This window comes from Grampus griseus, assembly GCF_964374135.1.
Source record: "Grampus griseus genome assembly, chromosome: 10".
NCBI lineage: Eukaryota > Metazoa > Chordata > Mammalia > Artiodactyla > Delphinidae > Grampus > Grampus griseus.
The window spans coordinates 37598124-37621049 of NC_139004.1; the positions used below are offsets into that span (position 1 = coordinate 37598124).

The 22926-nt window shown below is 38.6% G+C and overlaps 1 protein-coding gene across 3 annotated transcripts in view; it reads right to left on the bottom strand.

Moving 5' to 3' along the window:
• MAPK14 (mitogen-activated protein kinase 14) overlaps positions 1–22926 on the bottom strand; it is a 72334-nt gene that overhangs the window by 12856 nt on the left and 36552 nt on the right. For 2 of the 3 annotated variants that reach the window (XM_082662929.1, XM_082662931.1), the window contains exons 4-9: positions 17073–17184; positions 16318–16347; positions 15617–15664; positions 14340–14454; positions 13472–13543; positions 2057–2136 (exon numbers count right to left, since the gene is read on the bottom strand). In XM_082662929.1, coding sequence (XP_082519055.1) covers positions 2057–2136; positions 13472–13543; positions 14340–14454; positions 15617–15664; positions 16318–16347; positions 17073–17184 — 457 coding nt within the window. The remainder of the gene's footprint in view (positions 1–2056; positions 2137–13471; positions 13544–14339; positions 14455–15616; positions 15665–16317; positions 16348–17072; positions 17185–22926) is intronic. The other variant, XM_082662930.1, reaches the window with a different exon arrangement.

The window sequence follows — 22926 nt, forward strand, 5'->3', positions numbered from 1 at the left end:
ATGGCATCACTTCTTCACTACTTTTCAGGAGTAACGAAAATAGCCATTGGCTTTCTCTGTTTACTACGTTCCTCCACTAATGAATTTTTCTTTTCACTTTGAAAAGCTTTAAACCATTTTATTCACCTGGCTTTGTTATTTATGCATCATGTGTTCCACAAATCATGTGCTTCTAAGATAAACTAGTACTTGAACAGTATCACTAACATCAAATTAATCTTGTGTACCCTTTTCAATGTTTAAATTACTTTTATGCACTAGTCGTAACTATGCAGGAGAAAAAAACACCATTTTCTTATTTCTATACTCAATACAATATTACTTAAGTTCTGTATTCTGATACTCAATTTTATTATGCCGAACTCTATACTAGAGCTGTTGAAATGTATGATGTGCCCTATATCACATAAGATAAAGACATTTCATTATTAGGTCAGGCACTTAGTGTTGTTTCTTTCTTAAAAAAAAAAAAAAGATGGATTAATGACAGGTAAACATGATCATTTTACCCACACTTTTTCTTTTAGAAATTCTTGTGACTAACAGCACGTACCTATAGGGCAGATGGCTGAGGGTGGGCGAGAAGACTTGAGAAAGAGCTGCTAGTGGCCACCCCCAGACAGGGAATGCATTTGCTATCTCAGTCTCATGAGCACTATTCATTAATAAACGGAGTTCCTCCCCAACCCCACTCCCTTGCCCCATGTCCTCTCTATTAGCCAATCTTTCTAAGCAAATGCATTTAAGACAAAAAAGCACCATCCTCTCTAAACATCATCCCATATCTTTGATTCACTCCAACCCAGCTTTCTGCATTTCATAAAGCATAAGGAAACACTCCTTCAGGCTGACACTGTGGTTGATAACTCTGACAATGACTTTCAAAACAGTGTGCAATCATGAGATTAAAGTTTAGAACACATTATCAGAACATCTGGGATGTATGCTCAGCTCTGTCAAGTGACTCAGTGCGTGACTTGGGCAAGTCACAGTCTTTCTGTGCTTTTGCTTCCTCATCTTAAATGAAACAAATTAAAAGCCTGCCTCTGGCTACCCAGCAGTCTTTCCAATTGGGCAAAGGGATCCCTTCAGTCAGAAACGCTGGGAGGAGAATCCAGAAAGGCACAACTGGAACTTGGCTCCACAGCTCTTTTTCCCTTTTATCCAACTGCCTGGCAGCAGACAGAAGGGAAAGGGGAGAAAGACTGGGCTTTCATGATTTCTCTCACGCGTCTGGCCCAAGAAACTGACCAACAGCAGGAAATGAGAGCCAAAGTAAGCCAGAGTCATATTCCCATGGCTTCTCTCTAAGTGCCTGCTTAGAAGCAGGAAGGCATTAGCTCCAAAGCTTTTTCTCAGGTTACTCAAACTTGTAATTACAAAGGCAGGCTGTGGGAGAAGGATTTACAACCCTACTCCTGTGTTATCTGAGGTGTCAGGAGTGGGGCTGTTACCTCTGATGGTCTGGAGACTGGGTAGAGAGGGACCCCTGTGGGGGATAGACACCTTACACAAGATGTGCGAATTGTCTATTCTAAAATAATAAAAAGAAAGTAACTTCTGGAAAAGGGCAAGCGAGTGCAGACAATGCACATTTCCTTCTTTTAGTGATAAAGCTAGACTAATACATGGTGAGGCTCATGCTCTGAGGATAAACACTAACCCAAAAGTGAAAGGAGCCCTTGAGTATATGTGAAACTGAGAAAGACGAAGTCAGGGCTGGAGAGTGGAGACAACAAGTTTTCCATTAATCTCTTGGAATGAATTAGAATCTCACATCTCATTTACTGGCATACTACTGCCCAATACAAGCTCCTATGCTCTAGTATTACATACCCAGATAGAGAGAAAACAAAACACACCCATGCATGTGAGCAGGCAGGTACACACAGACACACACACACACACACACACACACACACCCTTCATCTCGGAAGTCAGCACACAAAGGGCATATGTGCTTACAAACATACCCGGGTCAAAGTACAGACTGACAGAAGGGAAGTGGCAGAGGCTCCCAACAGGGCAGATTATTACAATCAAAGCAACAACTCACAGACTCTGAGGAGATTTTCTTCAAAAGCTCAGCCCCTGGGGTTCCAACGAGTCTTAAAATGAGCTTCAACTGATCAATATCTAATGGTGGACTATAAAGGAAAATGTTGGGACAAAATAAAAATGAAAAACAAACAACAAACAAAACAAAACAAACAAAATACCCCAATAACAAAAATTAAAAACCCCAAACCAAGCCAAAATGGTGAATTCATCTAGGTCAAGCCTTCTGTAGGATGGTCACTTCAAGTAGAACATGCTCCTCCTGTACAAAGATTCAAAATGCGACCACACACATATCCAACTTATATTCATTTTATGCTTCTGTCAACATCCCCTATCAGTAAAGTGAAGCGACTATAGCTGGGTACTTAGATGCCAAAGACAGCATGTGAAAACACAAAAGCATCACTCAGTCCATATGCTCAGCCCACACCTACCTCCTTACCTTCCACCAAAGCACCAGTAGCCAGTCAAGCAAAGAGCACCGGTCAGCAGAAGGTCACAGAGAAGAAAGAAGCAGAGAGCATAGGAGCTAGGGATGTACAAGCCTACCTGTGAATATTCCCCTAAGGCTTGATCTAAGGAGCCTGTAATACGACAGGGGCCTGGGAACCTCCCGGGGCCTAACCACTTGAGATGTCCTCCAGAAAACCTCTCTGTCCACACTGACTATGGTAAGCAGAGAAGCATTTGTGAGCGATAGTCAGCCAGCAGAGGGCCCCACCACCTCACTGCATCTGCACAGCCTTCTGGAGCGCCATAACATAGAGCATATGAGGCTTCAACTTTATAAATGCATTAACAAACCTCACGCATCCCCAGAGCTCTAAATAATAGGCCACAAGGCCCAGACCTTTATTGTGGCAGCCAACTCTTCTGTGCATATTCACTATGTATGTACATGTATTGACCAGAAGACAGAAACTTTCCATTTGTTCTTACTGCTTTTAGCCTTGCCTAAAAAGCTAAAAGGAGAGAAAAAAAATCTTATAAAATAGCTTTCAATATTCTCTATGAAAATTTGAATAGCTTATCCATGTGTATATTGACATTCAGAGGGAAAAGGAGGAGAGATGACTATCTTCTGATTCCTGTCAAAAAAAACCCTGTCAGGTTTTTTGCATGATTAGATCCTTCTCAGCTTCAGGTGTCGGCTTGAACTTCACCTCCTCAGAGAGGCTTCCCCCAACACTCTATGGAAGAAGCACTGCCCCCCCTGTTATTCTCCACCTCAGCACAGTGCTTGATAACGTCACAGTGCTCGTCACAATCTATAATTGCTTAGTTTGCTTATTGTCTGTCACCTCTACTGATCTATGAGGAGAGGGGCTACTCTGCCTGTTCACCACTTATCCCCAGTGCTTAGCCTAACATCTGCTACGTGGTGGGCACTCAAAATATTTAAGGAGGTACGGCAGGATGGAGAGGAGAGAGAATGCAAGAAACTATTTCTGTTTATGATTATACATATGAAGGCAGTACAGTGTAACTTGAAAATAATGGCCTCTGCAAGCCAGAGTTGCCTGAGTTACAGGAATTGGTTACGCAATAATATCCTGCCCCATTTTTTTTTTTCTCCAGATATGGAATTGGCTTAAACACAACAAAATTCTAGACAGGAGTCAGCAAACCCCAATCTGCTGTCTGTTTTGAAAATAAAGTTGTACTGGAACACAGCCATGCTCATTGTTTATGTATTGTCTATGGCTGCTTTCAACTTACACAGCAGAATTGAGTGGTTACAACAGAAACCGTATGGTTCCCAAAGCCTAAAATATTTACTATGTGGCCCTTTAAGAAAAGGTTTGCAGAACCCCATCGTAGACTCAAACAATTTATGTTCTATACAAAATAAATTAAAAGCAAGTCCCCTCACAGAAGTTACTTCTGAATTAAGAATAGTAGAGAATAACACTGTAAATCAACTATACTCCAATATAAAATAAAAATTTAGGGCTTCCCTTGTGGCACAGTGGTTGAGAGTCCGCCTGCCAATGCAGGGGACGCGGGTTCGTGCCCTGGTCCGGGAAGATCCCACATGCCGCGGAGCGGCTGGGCCCGTGAGCCATGGCCGCTGGGCCTGCGCGTCCGGAGCCTGTGCTCCGCAGTGGGAGGGGCCGCAGCAGTGAGAGGCCCGCGTACCACAAAAAAAAAAAAAAAAAAATTTAAAAATTTAAAAAATAGTAGAAAATTTTGTCCTCTGCAAATGGCAAAAATCAATGTGTTCTGGAGGCTAAAATTTCAATACTGATTTCTTAATTCAAGGTGTTGTTAAGAAAACAATTTTAAAGCATACATTAATGGGGACGGAGCAAGCAGTGGGGACAGATACCATCTTGCTCTAAAATAATCAAATTAACTGTATTACAACAGAATTTAGTATAGGATCCTCTTTGCTCATTTGAAATGATTCATTTTACAAAAATTTAGTTCCCTCACATTCTTAAGGAACAAATTTAACAGGGTAGCTATCGCACAAGATAAAGTATATCACATATGAGAAAAAAACTGGACTACCTGAATTCTCAAACAGGTAGTTTTACAAAAAATGCATCAAAATTGATCTCTAGAAATAATACTAGTGAGATTGACACTCTTATATAAAAGACTTCTGACTAATGAAAATGAGAATCAAGCTTTATACTCCCTCTGAGGAAGACTCTGGGCTTCTCAAGTGTCTTAACTTCACCCCAACATACCTGAAAAGTATGCCACTTCCACTGGTCACAGTGGTTATGACAACAATGACTTGGGGGACTCCATGTCGTTCTCCTGCCTCAGCCAGTATGAAACAACCTCAGGCCTGAGGAATAAAGCCCCAATTCCTCAGCCTCAAATTCACGGCCTTCCCTGATGTGGCATCAAGACTCTTTTCTGACTCTCCCTCAAACTATTATTCCTTAATGCACTCAATGCTTCAACTCACACCAAATATTCCAGGCACTTTTAAGCTTCCAACTTCTTATTTCTCCAAGTCATAAAGAGGAATACCCTCCATCCTCCCCTCCTACCAAACCTTTTCTTTCCCTATTTACTCTTCAAAGTCCTGCTCAAACAAGAACTCTGCCATGAAGTCTTCCTGGACATCCTGAGTTTGAATTAATTTCTGCTTCTTCTCAGTAACTTATTTATACCTCTATTATAGTATTCTTATCACTACACCTTGTTTTATAAGCAGAGAGCAGACATTTGTTCAAGTGACTCCTATAGCTCACTTTCTGCTGAGTATGATCATTCTGGTTTGGAGGACAGGTACCATCTTACCTCCAGCACTTTCCACTGAGTAGCTCAATAAATATTAACTTGAAAAGACTTCCTGTAATATGCTTTCCAACTCAGCTCCACCCCTCTGTCTTGCCCTGAGAAATCTAGAATGACCATACTCTAATGGAAAGTCTATATACAAAAAAGAAGTCAAGAAAAGTTGCTTCATTTCATATGCAAATGCCCCATCTGAAGTGTTTACACCATAAAGAGTATACAAATACAGTGCAATGAGTGTGTAAGGGGTACGGACAAAGAGCTGGTACAGCATGACAGCCAATACTTAGGAGATTAGTAAACACACAATGCAAAATAAAAATCTACTTAGTAGCTAAAAGCACTTGCATGAAGGAAGTCAAAGCATGCAAACCTCATAGGAAATCACCATAGGTTCTCCAAGAGCTGGCAAATCCATTGAAATACAGGTCAGTCTTCCAATAATACCAGCTACTGTAAGGCCACTACAATTTGTCCAGGCAGTTAAGGCCAGAAGGAGCTTCAAGTAGCTATATAAGCAGAGCAAAGCAAAATTTACCACATTATGACAATTATTTCCACAGCAAGCCATCCTTCTTAACAGGTTTAACCCATTTTTCCCTAGATAGCAGATATTTTTACTGTTAGTCAAAAATGTGTTTTAATTGTAATAATCACAATGTCAAAATTTAAATCATAAATCTCCTGATTTTTCCTAAAACAACTTAGGCTTAAGGTTACTCTTTAGACTAGGTCCTCTGTAACAAAAGTAAAAGGTGGCCAGAATGAAAAGGCAAGGAAAAAAAACTTAAGGGTAATGGGGTATTTAGAGGGAAAGTAAAAGAGGGATATTCTATTCATTTCTAAGTGTTCTAGGCAACTCCTAGGAAAGCTCTGCAGGCTGGAGAGTTGAAGATGAATAAGAGGACCATTTGCAGAACCTACATGTGACTACTGCTGCTTATGAGCTGCAGTTTTCAAAAAAAAAAATCCGTGTGAGGCAAAGCTGGAACAAAGACCTGTGGAAATTCCCTGGTGACAGACAGGTGGACTAGAATGGGACTTAGCTTACTTCCTTCTCTTCTTGGTCATCAAAATAGGCATTTTCACTGTCATACAAGGAAAAATTTTTAAGGTACTTTAGATTTGTGGACAAGCCTGAGAGTTCTAGCCTTTTCAAATGGGGAAATATATTCTTAAGTTAGAGAAGAAAAGGCAAATAACCTAATAAGATATTTTTCTTCTTCAACATTTATTAGGACACTTGCTTTTAGTGTCTGAAGTACAACTGTTTTTTTAAAATGAGAGACTGTTTGAAACCAATGTCTGAAAGAAAGGGGTAGATGTGACAGGAAGGGGTATACCAGAAGTTTTAACTCTACTGGCAATGTTTTATCTCATAATCTGGGTCATATAAACATAGGTGTTCATTTATTATTCCTTGTCTTTTTGTATGTGTGAAGTAGTTCATAAAATGTTTGAAAAAAATCAAAAGAAGACATAAGGAGCCAGTAAACACTAATAAAAGTCATATAAAGTAGGGCAGCAAGCTGATGGCAGGAGCCTCATTATCTTCTAGTTAATGTCGAAGTTAATGATAATGTCTAGTTAATGTCTAGTTACCATTTCTATTAAAATGAAAGAAGGAAAGAAAAGTTTTACACATGAACAAAATTCATTTGATTACCTAGCAAAGGAAAACAATAGTAAGCCAAGGCTGAGATGTCTGGAAGAAAACAGTATTTGACGTGCAACAGGGCTAGGAAACTCACTGTCTCTCTTCCTTAGGCTGCAGACTGTCAATCATTAGTAGCAATATTTTCTAATTGGCTTACTCTTTTCAGAACCAATGGTTTTTGAAATAAGTTAGCACCATACCTGAAGACACATTCTGTGTCCCCACTCTCTTTCTAATAGACAGTTCTCTCAGGTGTGTCCACTTGATATATATATATATACCCAGTCAACTAGACTTATGAGGAAGGGCTCCATTCTTTAAAAAAAAAAAAAAAAAAAGTACTATTTTTGAGCTAGTTGGGAGGGTTTTGCAAAGTCACAAATGAGAATAATTTCTAACCTAAAAACATAATTAGCTTTAAGACAAAAATTAGTATATCTTATATCTTTAGGGGAACTCCAGGGATTATTAACAACTAGTAACAAAAGATTCTCTCAAGAAGACTAATCGCAAAAAAAATGAGAAAAAGGTATTATAGGAAGATGATTTGTCAAGATCTAAAACTGCATAGTCCAATACAATACCAATAATCACATGTGATTAAATTTAAATGTAATCTAAAGAAAATTTAATAAAATTTAAAATTCAGATAAATACACTCATAAAACTATGAGTTTTATGAAACTATAAAACTATTCAGAAGAGAACTCCTTGCCATGATAAAGAGTATTTATGAAAAATGCAGAGCTAAATTATACTCAAGGCTGAAGATAAGAGCAAGAGAAAGCTGCCCACTTTCACCACTGCTATTCAACACTATACTGGAAGTTCTAGTCAGAGCAATTAGAAACGAGAAAAAAATAAAAGCATCTAAATTGGAAAGGAAGAAGTAAAACTATCTCTATTTGCAGATGCCATGATCCTACATATAGAAAATACCAAAGAATCCACAAGAAAGCTACTAGAGCTCTCAGCTTTCAGCTATGCAAAGGTGCAGGCTACAAGATCAACAAACAAAAATCAGTTGTGTTTCTACACACCAACAATGAACAAACCAAAAAGGAAATTCAGAAAGTAATTCTATTTAAAATAGCATCCTGAAGATGCTAGGAAAATACCTAAGAATAACTTTAACCAAGAAAGTGAAAAACCTGTCCACTGAAAATTATAAAACATTGCTGAAAGAAATGAAAGGAGACCTAAATAAGTGGAATGACATCTCATATTCATGAATAGGAAGACTTAATATTGCTAAGATGTCAATATTACCAAAAGTGATCTAAAAATACAACACAGTCGCGAGCAAAACTGCAACAGCCTTCTTTGCAGAAATGGAAAAGCCAATCCTCAATTTCATATGGAATTATAAGGGAGCCCAAAGAGAAAAAAAAAAATCTTGAAAATGAGAGCAAAGTTGAAAGACTTAACACTTCTTGATTTCAAAACTTACTATAAAGCTAGAGTAATCAAAACAGTGTGGTACTGCTATAAGGATAGACATATAGACCAATGGAATAGAACTGATCTTTGACAGAAGTACCAAACCCATTCTGTGGGAGAGGACAGTCTCTTCAATAAATGGTACTTAGGACAACTGAATTTCCACATGCAAAAGTATAAAGTTGGACCCCTACCTCACATCATATACAAAAATTAACTCAAAATGGATCACAGACCTAAGTATAAGAGGTACACCCATAAAATTCTTAGTAGAAAATACAGTAAATCTTCATAATCTTGAATTTGGTAATACATTCTTAGAAATGACACTAAAAGCATGAACAACAAAAGAAAAAAATAGATAAATTGGAACTTCATCAAAATTAAAACTTATGTAAATCAAAGGACATTATCAAAAAAGTGAATAGACAGCCCACAGATGGGAGAAAATATCTGCAAATCATATATCTGGTGAAGGCTCAATATCCAAAATATATAAAGAACTCCTAAAACTCAACAACAAAAAGACAACCCAATTAAAAGATGGGTAAACGTTTCAAACAGATATTTCTACAAAGAAGACATACAAACGGCCTGTAAACACAGGGAGATACTCAACATTATTTAGTCATTACGAAATGCAAATCAAAACCACAAAAAGATACCACTTCATACCCACTAGGATGGCTATAATTTAAAAAAGAAGAAGGATGGGAGGAAGGGAGGAAGGAAGGATGGAAGGGAGGGAGGGAAGGAGAAAGGAAGGAAGAAATGTTGGTGAAGATGTGGAGAAATTGCTCATACATCACTGGTGGGCATGTAAAACGGTGAAACTGCTTGGGAAACAATGACTGCTCCTCAAAAAGTTAAATACAGAATTACTATATGACTCAACAATTCCACTCCTAGATATATATCCAACAGAAGTGAAAGCAAGGACTCAAAGAGATACTTGTATGTCAGTGTTCACTGAAGCACTATTCACAATAGCCAAAAGGTGGAAACAAACCAAGTGTCTATGAACAGATGAATGGATAAATAAAATACGGTATAGCTCTACAATGGAGTAGTATTCAGCCATAAAAATGAAGTTATGATCCATGCTACAATATGGATGAACCTTGAAAACATGCTAAGTGAAATAATTCAGACAAAAAAGGACAAAGATTGTGTGGTTCCACTTAATATTAAATATTTACAATAAGCAAATTCATAGAGACAGAAAGTAGAAGAGAGGTAACCACAGGCTGTGGGAGGGAAGAATGGGGAGTTTTTGTTTAATGGGTACAATTTCTGTTGGGGTGATGAAAATGTTTTGGACATAGTGGTGGTGGGTGCACAATTTTATGAATATAATTAGTGCCACTGGACTGTACACTTTAAAAGGGTTAAAATGGTAAATTTCATGTTATGTTTATTTTACCACAATAAAAAAAAGTTAAAATGGCAAATTTCATGTTTATATGCTTAACCACAAAAATATTTTTAATTCAGTTTCTAAGTTTCACTGGCCACATTTTAAGTGCTCAATATCCACATGTGGCTGGTAGCTACCAACAGACCTATTGGACAGTACATACATAAACCATTTGCAAGCCTACAGAAAGTTCTATTAGATAGTTCTTATCTAGAAGCTAAAACCGTCAGTTCCAAATGCAAGATAAATAATGATTGAGGAAAACAGGGAGAAAACTGTGTACTCAAATAAAGAGCATAGTCTAGAGGTTGCCTCAGCATTCAGCTGCATCTTCAAATCATAAATAAGCAGTAGATGCATGCTTTTCTGGGCAACAGAAGAGTGTGTGGGGCCAGCACATTCTGCAAAGGTTTTAAGAAAATGAGTTTCAGAAATTAGGAGAACAGGCAACAAGTAGAATATTGGAAAGAAACTAATACCTGAGTCAGATCAGAGGTTTGTATCTATCTTTTTCTGGGTTCTTAGTTTCCTTATCTATAAAAACAGAGGATTCAACTAGATGTTTTCTAACATCTTTCTAGGTCCCCAAGTGGATAATTCTAGATTCTTAATTTTTCTGATCTCATTGGTACCTTAAAAAAAAATGAGGAAAAACTGCTAACTAAGTAACTTTTTCAGGGTCAGCCTGGAAGATTAAAACTAAAATCCAACCAGGGTAAACTCTAGTTGTACTCAACACTGGCTGCACACGAGAATCAACTGGGAATTTTAAAAAGTAATAGAAAACACTTTCCTCTCCCTTTGTCAGGCAACCAAAGCTATATCCACACAGATTGCAACTGACAAGAAGGGAGTTATGTATATTACTAATACAATCCTCTGAATCTGAATGTATATTACAAATACAGTCCTCTGAATCTGAATGTTCCGATCCAGGCGAACATCTGTCTGAAGGAGCCAAGTAGGAAAGAAACAGTGAATTACTAAAATAAGAATTTTGAAATGAATTCTCATATATTAAAAAGAGAATCTCCTGGGCTTCCCTGGTGGTGCAGTGGTTGGGAGTCCACCTGCTGATGCAGGGGACACGGGTTCGTGCCCTGGTCCGGGCACGACCACGGGTTCGTGCCCTGGTCCCCACATGCCGGGGAGCGGCTGGGCCCGTGAGCCATGGCCGCTGGGCCTGTGCGTCCGAAGCCTGTGCTCCGCAACGGGAGAGGCCACAACAGTGAGAGGCCCGCGTACCGCAAAAAGAAAAAACAGAGAATCTCCTAGTAAAAAGTTTAAATGCTAGATTTTCTACCTAAAGTTCATAGAAGGAAAAGAAGTATGCATAAAAGGGAAGACTTCTAGGGCTTCCCTGGTGGTGCAGTGGTTAAGAATCCACCTACCAGTGCAGGGGACACGGGTTTGAGCCCTGGTCCAGGAGGATCCCACATGCTGCGGAGCAACTAAGCCTGTACGCCACAACTACTGGGCCTGCGCTCGAGCCCACGAGCCACAACTATTGAAGCCCACACGCCTAGAGCCCATGCTCCAAAACAAGAGAAGCCACTGCAGTGAGAAGCCCTCTCACTGCAACGAAGAGTAGCTCCCCTGCTCACCGCAACTAGAGAAAGTCCGCGCGCAGTAACGAAGACCCAGTGCAGCCAAAAATAAATAAATAAAATTTATTGAAAAAAAAAAGAGAAGACTTCTTAGAGGCTGAAAGTTCGCATTTTAAAAGGGTCAAGCCATCAGTAGGCAGCTGTCCTGCAGATAGGACCATAGGACACACACAACTGCTTTGAAACCTTTCTACCAGTAGCCTGCCAAGGGGATCCATCCTTTACTACCTGTTACAGAATTTAAATAAAACAAAAAACTAGCCTTTAAATGATTCACAATTAGACAATAAAGTGGGAAGATGAAGGGAGAAACTGCTTCCCAAAGATCACTGATGAAGATGATGGCTAATATCTGTTGGCAGGCTCTGTTCTAAGTACGTTCCAGATTTCATCTCACTAAATTCTCACAACCACCTTATGAGGTATGTACTATTATCAGTATTTTATAGTTAAGGAAACTGAGAGACAGAGGTTAGACAACTTGCTCAAAGTCACAGAGCTGGGAGTAAATAAGAGCTAAGTAAGATCTCAACCCTGTAAGTCTGATTCCAGAGCGTGTGCTCTTAACCAGTATGCTCTACTGTCTGTCTCTCTCTACCACTTTGTGTGTCTACGTAGGTATGAGTGTCCACGACTGACTGTAGATGGAGATACAGATACAAAGAAGAGGAAGAAGAGGGGGAACAGAGGAGAGCATCAGAGCAGTGTGCTTGGGAGGACAGACTAAAGAATGGGACTCTAAGGTATGTGCCTGAGGAAAAGGAGAATTACAAATTTTCCCTAATTCTCTTAGCTTGGACTATAATGCATATATCAAATTTCTAAGAAACAAGTATAAGGTAAATGAAGCAAAGGACAAAGGAGAAACACTAGGTATTAAAATTAGAATCTGGGCATGAGGAGGAATAAGGTGAGCTATATAAGGAGACTATACTCTGTATCAATCCAGTAATATTCAGAGGGAAATAAATGGCTGAGGGAAGAGGTTTTTCAGTTCATTAGGAAAGAACACTCTAGCAGAAGATAGAATATGTGGATCGATAACATGAACATCACAGTGACCATAGAAGTATTATCCCAACTGTAAGCCAGTGAACTGACAATCTGGTTTACAAACTCAATGAGTTTGCTTAGGTGAGGTGCTAAAACAGCTTTTAGGTCTCTAACCATGACAGAACACAGGCAATTGCAGCATCTCTCAACCAAACCCACGGAAGGCTGGTCAAATGAATTTTACGAAAACCTTCAAACCTAATTCTAGACATATATTTCAAAATTCTTTCTTGCCTAAACATCTTCCTCAAGTGGAACTGATGGGAGTTACAACAAATCACATTTTGATGATATTATTACTAAACTGTGAAATGGGCATGCAGCAGACAGGAAAGGGGCTAAAATAAAGGGGCCATGATAAACCATAAACTAGACAATAACTCTGGAAGTAAATTAAGGTTTGGCTACAATCTGGGATAAAAATAAAGTCATCCTGAGGGGAAAAAAAGGCACAAGACAGGGTGACCTTATCTCCTTGCTTTTAGTATTTGTTGTTAGACAACAAACAAAACGAGTCAGCAGGTGTATCATTACAAGGACCAAATACAGCCTTTTTAATATGTAAATCAAACATACAAGCAAGATATCCCCGATTTATAAATGGTTATCTTGTGTTCATTGAGCGCTGGTGCAATGAAGACTAAACTAGTCATTGAGATCTAGAACTTCTCACCAATACACTCAGGTGGCAGAAGGGCTGTGGGAAGATTAATAAGGAACTTGTTGCAAAAAAGATGACATATGAAAGATTTAAAGGGCGTTCCAGATTATGAGGAATTTTTGCAACTCTCAAAATAAATTGAAGCCTCTTTCTTGACAAGGCAAGATACTCAGCAAGAGGGCAGATCTCACAATGCACATCTGGACTATAAAAGCAAGTAACTGAAGGCCCTTCCTAGAGATAGGTAAAAGTAATATACTACCATGGACACCAAAATACAGACAAGAAACAAGAACCCAAAACTTTTTAAAGGATACGGTCTGTACCAGGAAACAGTGTTCTTCCAGTCAACAGCTCGGCCATTATGCATCCCACTGACCAAATATCAACTGGCAAAATTAAAGAGAAATAAAAGTAATATAATGTCACTATTATCATACTTGGCTACAAATGGAACTATAGTTAAGGGGTGAAATACTGAAATTAATATTTAAGACATCCGAGGTTCAACAATCACACTCATTTTTATAGAAATAAATAAGCTAAGACCCTTACCACATTAAAGGGCTTCATGGGTGGGCTAAGTCAAAACATAGTTATGGCAAGAGAAATAAGCTGTTCACAAAAGGGCAAAGGTTTCTTACTGGTAGAAATGATGGATTCTCCCAAGTAATATTGAGAGGTTAATATTATAAACCCAATGTCTTCAGGCAGGAGTACTCAGAGAATATGCTGAAAATATAAATAAGTAAAAAGCCAGGGCTTCCCTGGTGGCACAGTGGTTGAGAGTCCACCTGCCGATGCAGGGGACACGGGTTTGTGCCCCGGTCCGGGAAGATCCCACATGCCGCGGAGCGGCTACGCCCGTGAGCCATGACCGCTGAGCCTGCGCGTCCGGCGCCTGTGCTCCGCAACGGGAGAGGCCACAACAGTGAGAGGCAACAACAGTGAGAGGCCCGCGTACCGCAAAATAAATAAATAAATAAAAAGCCAATTGTTAAATCACAAAGTTTGAAAAAACCCACTTTATCTGAGCAACTGAAATATTTTTCTATTCGTGGACTTAAAATGATCACTGAGGGAAGAAAAAAAATGTTTCTTCCTACTCCTGCCATCTCCACTTCTGAGAACCCCAAATACACACAACATAGTATTAATAAGGCCCTATACAAGTGCAAGTAGTACCTGTCTGGTTGTAATGCATCCAGTTCAGCATGATCTCAGGAGCCCTGTACCACCTAGTGGCTACATAGCCTGTCATTTCATCATCTGTATGTCGAGCCAGTCCAAAATCCAAGATCTAAGGGAGAGAAGAGAAATCAGGCACTGGAACAAACTCCTAAGGCTTGTAAAGCAGGAGGGAAAAAACTCCAGTGCCTTATAAAAAGCGAGAATATAGTACTTTCATAAACATATTTCCTGGTCCATGCTTAGAATGCATGGGGAACACAGCAAGAACTTAAAAAAAATGAAATCACAAAAAGCAAAACAAAAATGCCACTGCTAGGCATTTATCCAAGAGCAACGAAAATATATGTGCCACAGAAAGGCTTGCACATGAATATTCATAGCAGCTTTACACAGCCCTGAAATGGAATTGAAGCACATGTCTATCAATAGGTGGATGGATAAATAAATTGTGGTATAATCATAAAATGGATCTACTCAGCAACAAAAAGGAATGAACTACTGATACACACAATACAGATGGATCTCAATAATATTATACTAAGCAAAAGTCAGACACACATAGAAAAATACTGTATGATTCCACTTGTAAGAAACTCCAGAAGAGATAAATCTACTCTATAGTGTCAGAAAGCAGATCGGTTGTTGTCTGAAGCCAGGGTTAGGGGTAGAGGTGTGGGGACTGGCTAGGAAGGGGGCACAAGGGAGCTTTCTGGAGTGATGGACATGTTCTTTATCATAACTGTGTTGGTAGTTACATAGCTATATAAGTTTGTCAAATGTACACTTAAAGTGTTGCATTTTATTGTAAATTATGTTTCCAAAAAATTGAGTAAAAAAAGAAATGAAACAAAAAATTCCAGAGTTGCTTGCTCTTTATAGATTATTTATGTCATTTGAATTATTTTGAATAAGTGTGTTTCTGCCATTTTTTTCTCTTAGAAACCCATAAAATCTAATAATTACTCTTCAAGAGGACTGCTTACTTGATAGTCACACTATAATTCTCCTTTATTATAACTAATATATTAAATTTCAATTTAACTTTATTTTAGAATGAAAACAAGACACCTGATACTACCTTCAATATCACTTAAACTAAAGCTTACTAAATCTCTGGTTTAAATTTCAAAGTCTAATGATATTCTTAAGGACAATAAGAATTTTCAGATTAAGAGTCATGGCTTTATAAACACATTCCCTATATAAATTTGCCTGGTTAGTTAAACATATAGTTACAAGGTGAAACAATTACCACTGTCACTTCATCCTACCTTCAGCTCACAGTCTTCATTCACAGCTAGATTACTAGGTTTTAGGTCCTAGGAAGCAAGTAAGAAAGAACAGGATCAACTTTATGACACATGGTAAATTCTCTCCCTAAGGGTAATGATGAAGAGCTAAACATAAAAGACTTCATCTAGGGCTTCCCTGGTGGCGCGGTGGTTAAGAATCCGCCTGCCAATGCAGGGGACATGGGTTCGAGCCCTGGTCCAGGAAGATCCCACATGCCGCGGAGCAACTAAGCCTGTGCGCCACAACTACTGAGCCTGCGTTCTAGAGCCGGCGAGGCACAACTACTGACCCCACATGCCACAACTACTGAAGCCCACACGCCTAGAGCCTGTGCTCCACAATGAGAAGCCCATGCACCACAACAAAGAGTAGCCCCTGCTCACCACAACTAGAGAAAGCCCGCGTGCAGCAACGAAGACCCAACGCAGCCAAAAATAAACAAATAAATTAAAAAAAAAAAAGACTTCATCTAGCTATAAACAATCTCCATTCTACAGTCACTATCTAGTCCTCATTAGCCTTAAATAGGTAAAAACTATACATCTTCGTTCTTTAGTTAAACCTAGAGCAAAGTTGCAATCACTCAATATTTCAATGGGTAAAATAAGCTTAGATTAGGATCTTGCCAATCTCCCCACCCACCAGCACCCCAATAATTTAATCAAAAGACAATACCTACCCTGTGAATTATGTCGGCTGAATGTATATACTGTGAAAAAGCAAAAAATCAGTTAGTTATGTCCAGCCTCCTCCTACTGTCATATGACATATCTGAAGTACATTTTTATGAGTCAATAAGAAATGCTAGTATTAACAGCAGGATTAGAAATCAGAGCAAGTAATTATCAGTAGTCTGTACATTTATCATAACTATGATTTCCATACCACCACCTCTGTTCACAGAGCTGGAGTATGAGAGAAATAGAGCTTTCAACCTGTTTCCTGGTGGGTGCTCTGGAGCACAATAAGGACTCAAAGATGCTAAATATTAAAGGTGGTTTAATTTAAAAACTGCCCCTGCCACAAATAAATTAGCCTTCTTGAGGATGTTTTCAAAGTTTCAACATGACACTGACCAGATATTAGATTACATCAAGAAATTATTATTATTGTTTAGATGTAATAATGAAGAGTCTTTAACTCTCAGACATGCCAACAGAAGTATTGATGGGTGGAGTGATATGATGTCTAGACTTGCCTTAAAATAATCCAGGGTTTGGGGGAATACAAAAGAAACAAGATTAACCATATGTTGGTAATTGTGGTCGCTGAGTAAACACAGGGGTTCATTATACTATGATTGTACTTGTGATTTCTGTATTTGAAATTTTCCATTAAGAAAAGTTTTGTTTGTTTTCCCTTAAGCCCTAAATAGAAGGGAGAGAGGGAGAGAGAGAATTCATTCCACAAAATTATTACTAATACTGTCTGTACCTTGAGACCTCGGAGAATCTGGTAGATAAGGAACTGAACGTGGTCATCCGTAAGCTTCTGACATTTCACAATGTTGTTCAGATCTGCCCCCATGAGATGGGTCACCAGGTACCTAGAAATTAATGGACAGTTACACAATAATCCAGAACCCTAAGAAAGCTCTGATCTTCATAAGACTGTTAGAAGTCCACTCAGTAAGTACCACAGAGACACCTAAAAGCTTAGTAGCTACTCACGCGCGGCTTGTTTGCAACATCACTATTCTAACTTTACTACCTGTCGTCTATTTTTCTGAAAATTTTTATACTAGTTCCTACTTGACATCTTTTCCTAGGTTCTCTAAAGAAAAGAAAAAAAACAAAAATGGAGATTAGAATGATATATGTGTTAGTATCATTTTTCTTAAAAATGGTATTACTGCATGAGAAATACACAGTATAACTAAATGCATGGCCATATTTTTAAATCCGCCATTACATTTCTCACCTCATTATATATCCTGTAGGGTCTAAAATAGGAGTATCTTCAAATGAACTTATTTACAAAACAGAAGCAGACTCACAGACATAGAAAACAAATTTATGATTACCATAGGGGGGAGGGATAAATTAGGAGTTTTGGATTAGTGATTCAGAAATATATGTATATAAATAAACAGAATCCTGCTGTACACCAGAAACTAACACAACATTGTAAATCAACGATACCTCAATTTAAAAATAAATAAATAAAATAGGAGTATCTTTAAATTTTCAAATTATTCCTCTCCTTTTTCAGGAATGACTGGTAAAAGGATATTGTTCACTGACGATATTCCTGCATTTACTTTAAAGGAAGGAGGAACACAATTTATCTGCAAGCAAGATGAGGCATTCTAGAACTTCTCCCCACAGGTGTGGTGCTGGATACGTATCCTGTCCTTACATCATAAGATTAGGGAATGATTACATTCAAGTCCAACAGGTTCACCACAGATATTCTAGACGCAATGCCTTACTCACTCATTACTGTATCACACTGCTACGGGAACATAACAACCACAATCAGTACTAAAGAAGTGGAGTTTTTAAAAATTCAGTTAGGTTTTATCTAGTATGAGAATGATTACCCAGTCCTGAGGCTGAATAATAATGTATATCAGTTGAGCTATAAAAAAATGCTGATTTCATTTCATTTCAATTTTTATTTTTGATAAATTTGGAAGAAAAGAAACCAGGTCAGTAAATTTAAATATACTATTAACGTCTTACATGACTATATATGTGTATAACCTCTCTTTACACACACACACACACACACACACACACACCACCACATTTATTACTTTCTTTCCTCAAAGAAGAATTAAAAATTTTTTTTTTCTGTTTCCTAATTTCCCTGTTGGGCTGCTATGGTCAGTTCCCAATTTGATGAAGAGCAATAGGACTTAGCATAGATGTAACCTTAAGTTAGATTTTTTAGCCCTTCATATTTTTAAAACTTGCAAGTTTATATTGCCTTGAGGAAAGAGTATACTCTGTCACTTAAAGACTATATTGGATTTTTGGAAATATTTTCACAAAGGTTGCTCTGATTTAAGAGATGCTCCAAGCTCAACATAACATAATCAAAGGCATTCGTGCTTATTCTGTGCCAAGCACTATTTATTATGCCCGTGTCTCATACACTCTTCCCAACAAAGCTGTAAGGTAAGTTCCATTAGTATTCCCATTTCGCTGAGGAGGAAACACAAGACAGAACAAGTATATATAACCTGCTCAAGGTTAAAAGAGTGGTAATGTCAGGGGCTGAATCCAAAACTGTTTGATCTCAGAAAATATGATCTTAAATCACAGCCCATACTGCCTCCAAATTCTTCCAGTTGACAGAGAATTTAAGTCAAGAGAATGACTTCTTTTAAGTTTTATAAATGTTGCAATATTCCATCCTAATCACAGTCACTGTATTTTTTTAACCCCAAATTGATACAAAATCCGACAAATACGAGAATGTTGTGAATAACTGGTTAATATTGTGAAATCAGAACTTCCCCCAGAAAACCTGGGATAATGGTTGCCATATCCATAATACCAATTATGACAATTTGCAAGGCTCAGGTTGAGGAAGAGGGAATCCAATTTTTGTTTTATAAGACTGTTTTGCAAATAATTACATTTTATGACATTGAATAGTAAGAGGATTATTCTTTCAACTTTCAAAAATATTTTTAAGGAGAAAAGGTAAAAAAAGGAAACACTGTTCTGCATGATTCTACCTAGAAATCTACCTTAATTTGTCTTGAAATAAAACCTAAAAATCTTAACTCTCTAATGTCTGCGCTAGTTCACAAAGGTGTTAAGCAGTATTACCAAAGCAAACATAGTAATTTCAAGTCTGAGTATTGGGTTTAAATGGTTACCAATAACTTAAAAAACCCTATACAGACAGAAGACCACTAACTGCACAGCCTGAGAGAGCGAGCATGCTTTTAGTTAGAATATTCCACCACTGGGCTTCCCTGGTGGCACAGTGGTTAAGAATCCGCCTGCCAATGCAGGGGACATGGGTTTGAGCCCTGGTCCAGGAAGATCCCACATGCCGCGGAGCAACTAAGCCTGTGCGCCACAACTACTGAGCCTGCGCTCTACAGCCCGTGAGCCACAACTACTGAACCCACGTGCCACAACTACTGAAGCCTGCGCGCCTAGAGCCCGTGCTCCGCAACAAGAGAAGCCACTGCAATGAGAAGCCCATGCGCTGCAACGAAGAGGAGCCCCCACTCGCCACAACTAGAGAAAGTCCGCACACAGCAACGAAGACCCAACTCAGCCAAAAAATAAATAAATAAAATAAATTTATTTTTTAAAAAAGAAAAAAGAATATTCTACCACTGTGTAATTCCCTTTAAGTCCCCTCCCCATCAGAGACCACATTCATTTTATCACTAAAATTTCCAGACACCGGGAGAGACTGTCAAGACATTATATAAGTACATAAGGTTAATCAGTCTATATAGTGATAACTATCAAACGTTGCTGCTAGGCTCCAATCAAATCAGCTGAACCACATTATTCATGGCAGATGTGTCTGGCAGGAACTAACCTAATCACTATATGTTGTTTCCACGAAGCCCAAAAGACCAATCCATGAAAACCAATTGTCAAATTCCAACTCATCACATATAGAAAGGTTTTTGAAATAAATTTTGCAACAGTGGACAAAAGCAAGTGTTGTGCAAAGTTCCTGAATGCTTATGGAAGACATAACAATTTCTAAAAGTAGTGAACAAGGAAGTGGGAGGAAAATGTCGATGGGCACATTTTAAATAAGCCAGTCCCAAAAGGAGCATTAATAGATGCCACATAGGGGCTTCCCTTGTGGCGCAGTTGTTAAGAATCTGCCTGCCAATGCAGGGTACACGGGTTCGAGCCCTGATCCAGGAAGATCCCACATGCCGTGGAGCAACTAAACCCGCATACCACAACTACTGAGGCTGAGCTCTAGAGTCCGTGAGCCACAACTACTGAAGCCCATGCACCTAAAGCCTGTGCTCTGCAACAAGAGAAGCCACTGAAATGAGAAGCCTGTGCACCGCAACGAAGAGTGGCCCCCGCTCACTGCAACTAGAGAAATCTGCACAGCAACGAGGACCCAATGCAGCCAAAAATAAATTTAATAAATTAAAAAAAAACAGATGCCACATAATTTCTATAGTATTAGTCTCTACAAAGCAATTACATTTAATTGCTTAATTAATTACATTTTAGTAAAGACATGCCTATTACTGTCAGTGTTCAGAACACCTCAGATAATTAAATCTGACCAACAGCTGGAAAGCTACCTAGTTCCCCCATCTTTAAAAAGGAATTAAATAAGTAGGGCTTTATTAGGTAGAGGGCTGAAAATATGATTTCACAGCCTGATGATACAAATCTTGTTTTCCACTTTTCTTGTGAGGATGGTTTCCTTTAAACTTAAAGAGCATAAACCATCATTTCTCAAAGTAAAATGTACTGTACCAGCAAAAAGGCAGAAGTCTACAATACGTGGTTTTCAGTACTCAAGACAGCACCCCATTTAGAGCTTCATTTATTAAGCGCTTCTTGGATAACACCCAATTGTCAAAGACTCCTACTCTACTGCCTTTTCTTTTTTTGAAGCATAATACAATCAGAAAGAACCTATGTAGAAAAAAATCTCTTCTATATCTATAGCTTGGCATCTCTACTACCGTCAGCCCTATTTGATAAAATAATTATCAAAAAGGGCAAAAAACATTTCCATATTAAAACAAAGTATTTAAAATAATCATAGGGATTGACAATTCGTAACCACATGCTTCTGAAATACACCCAATGATCCTTGGGACTCACTACAGCCTATTCTGAAAACAGCAGAGTGATTCTGTAAAAATGAAAAACAGACCATGTCACTCCTCTCAAAAGGCTTCCCATTTCACTTAAAGACAAAAATCCCTTCAGCAGCAGATAAAGCTGTACATAATCCAGCATCCTGTCCCCAATTCTCTCTCTCATTTCTTCATCTACTTCTCTCCCCTGCTCTCACTTAGCTCCACACTGGCCTTCTTACTGCAGCCACACAGGCCCCCTTGCTGCAATTCCAATATAGCATGCAGTCTTCTGCCTCAGGACTTTTGCACTGGCTGTTCCTTCTGCCTGGAATGCTCTTCCTCCAGATATCCACAAGTCTAATTCTTCTACTTCTTCAAATTTTTGCTCAAAATTCACCTTTTCAATGAGGCCTATCCTTACCACCCCATTTAAAACTGCATCTCTCCCTCAACCCTCACACTTCCCTGCTCTATCTTTTTCCTCCTGTCCATAGCATTACTGCTTGCTAACATGCTAATTTCCTCTTTTATATGCTCATTGTTTATTGCTATCTATCTGTACAATGTTCAAGGAGGACAGGCTTCTTTTTTGTCCTCTGTAGTATCTAAAGTACCTAAAAACATTGTGTAGCAGATATCAGGCACTCAATTACACTGAATTTAATCGAATGACCCAGGACAACTCATATAGTATTACTAGTAAGACCAGGCAAGGGCATATCTTATTGGAATACTCATGCCAAAGATCTTATCTGGTAAGCAGACCAGACTGTTCCAATGTAAGGGGTAAAAGCACCATTCAGCAGCCAGGTAGGCAGCTTAGCCAGCTTATTTCACAACAAACTATTCTCCTCATTTGAAGTAAAGATTACTGAAAGGTGCCCACTACATTACCTGCATCAAATAAACCAGATTCAATATTCTACCATATGGTCTATATTCCAAGATAAAAACAAAAAAGTTAGTCAAAAGAGAATGCACTGGGCATGCTATCAGACAACTAGATTGCCAACCAGTTATAAACAAGAAAGCACAAGGTTATTCATTCATTCAGTCACTCCATCAACAAATATTTATTGTTGAGCACTGGGAGTACAACAGTGGAAAAGAAAGATACAGAATTTAGATGAGAGGAAGGTATATACTCATAATAGAGCATAATTAGAGTTATAAAAGTGTACATCAAGGTGCTGGAGAACACACAGGGGAGGGCACCAATCCAGACTTAGGAAGCAGTTAATTACAGGAAAATTTCTTGAGAGAATCAAACTCAAAACTATACCTTGAAGCTTCTTTACCTTTTTACAACAGCTAATCTGAGAAAAAGGGGGCATCTTACTGATCACGTCAGACAAAAACTGAATGGTGTTTTCTTAAAGGATGTGTAATTTGTTTAGATTTCAAATGTGAGTCAGTGACGACACCTACATGCTTTACCAACTCTCCATCCTCATTTGAGCAGACCTCTCTGATATGGAAATAAATTGCAAATATAACTGTTAATACAGTTAACTCATTCATCTT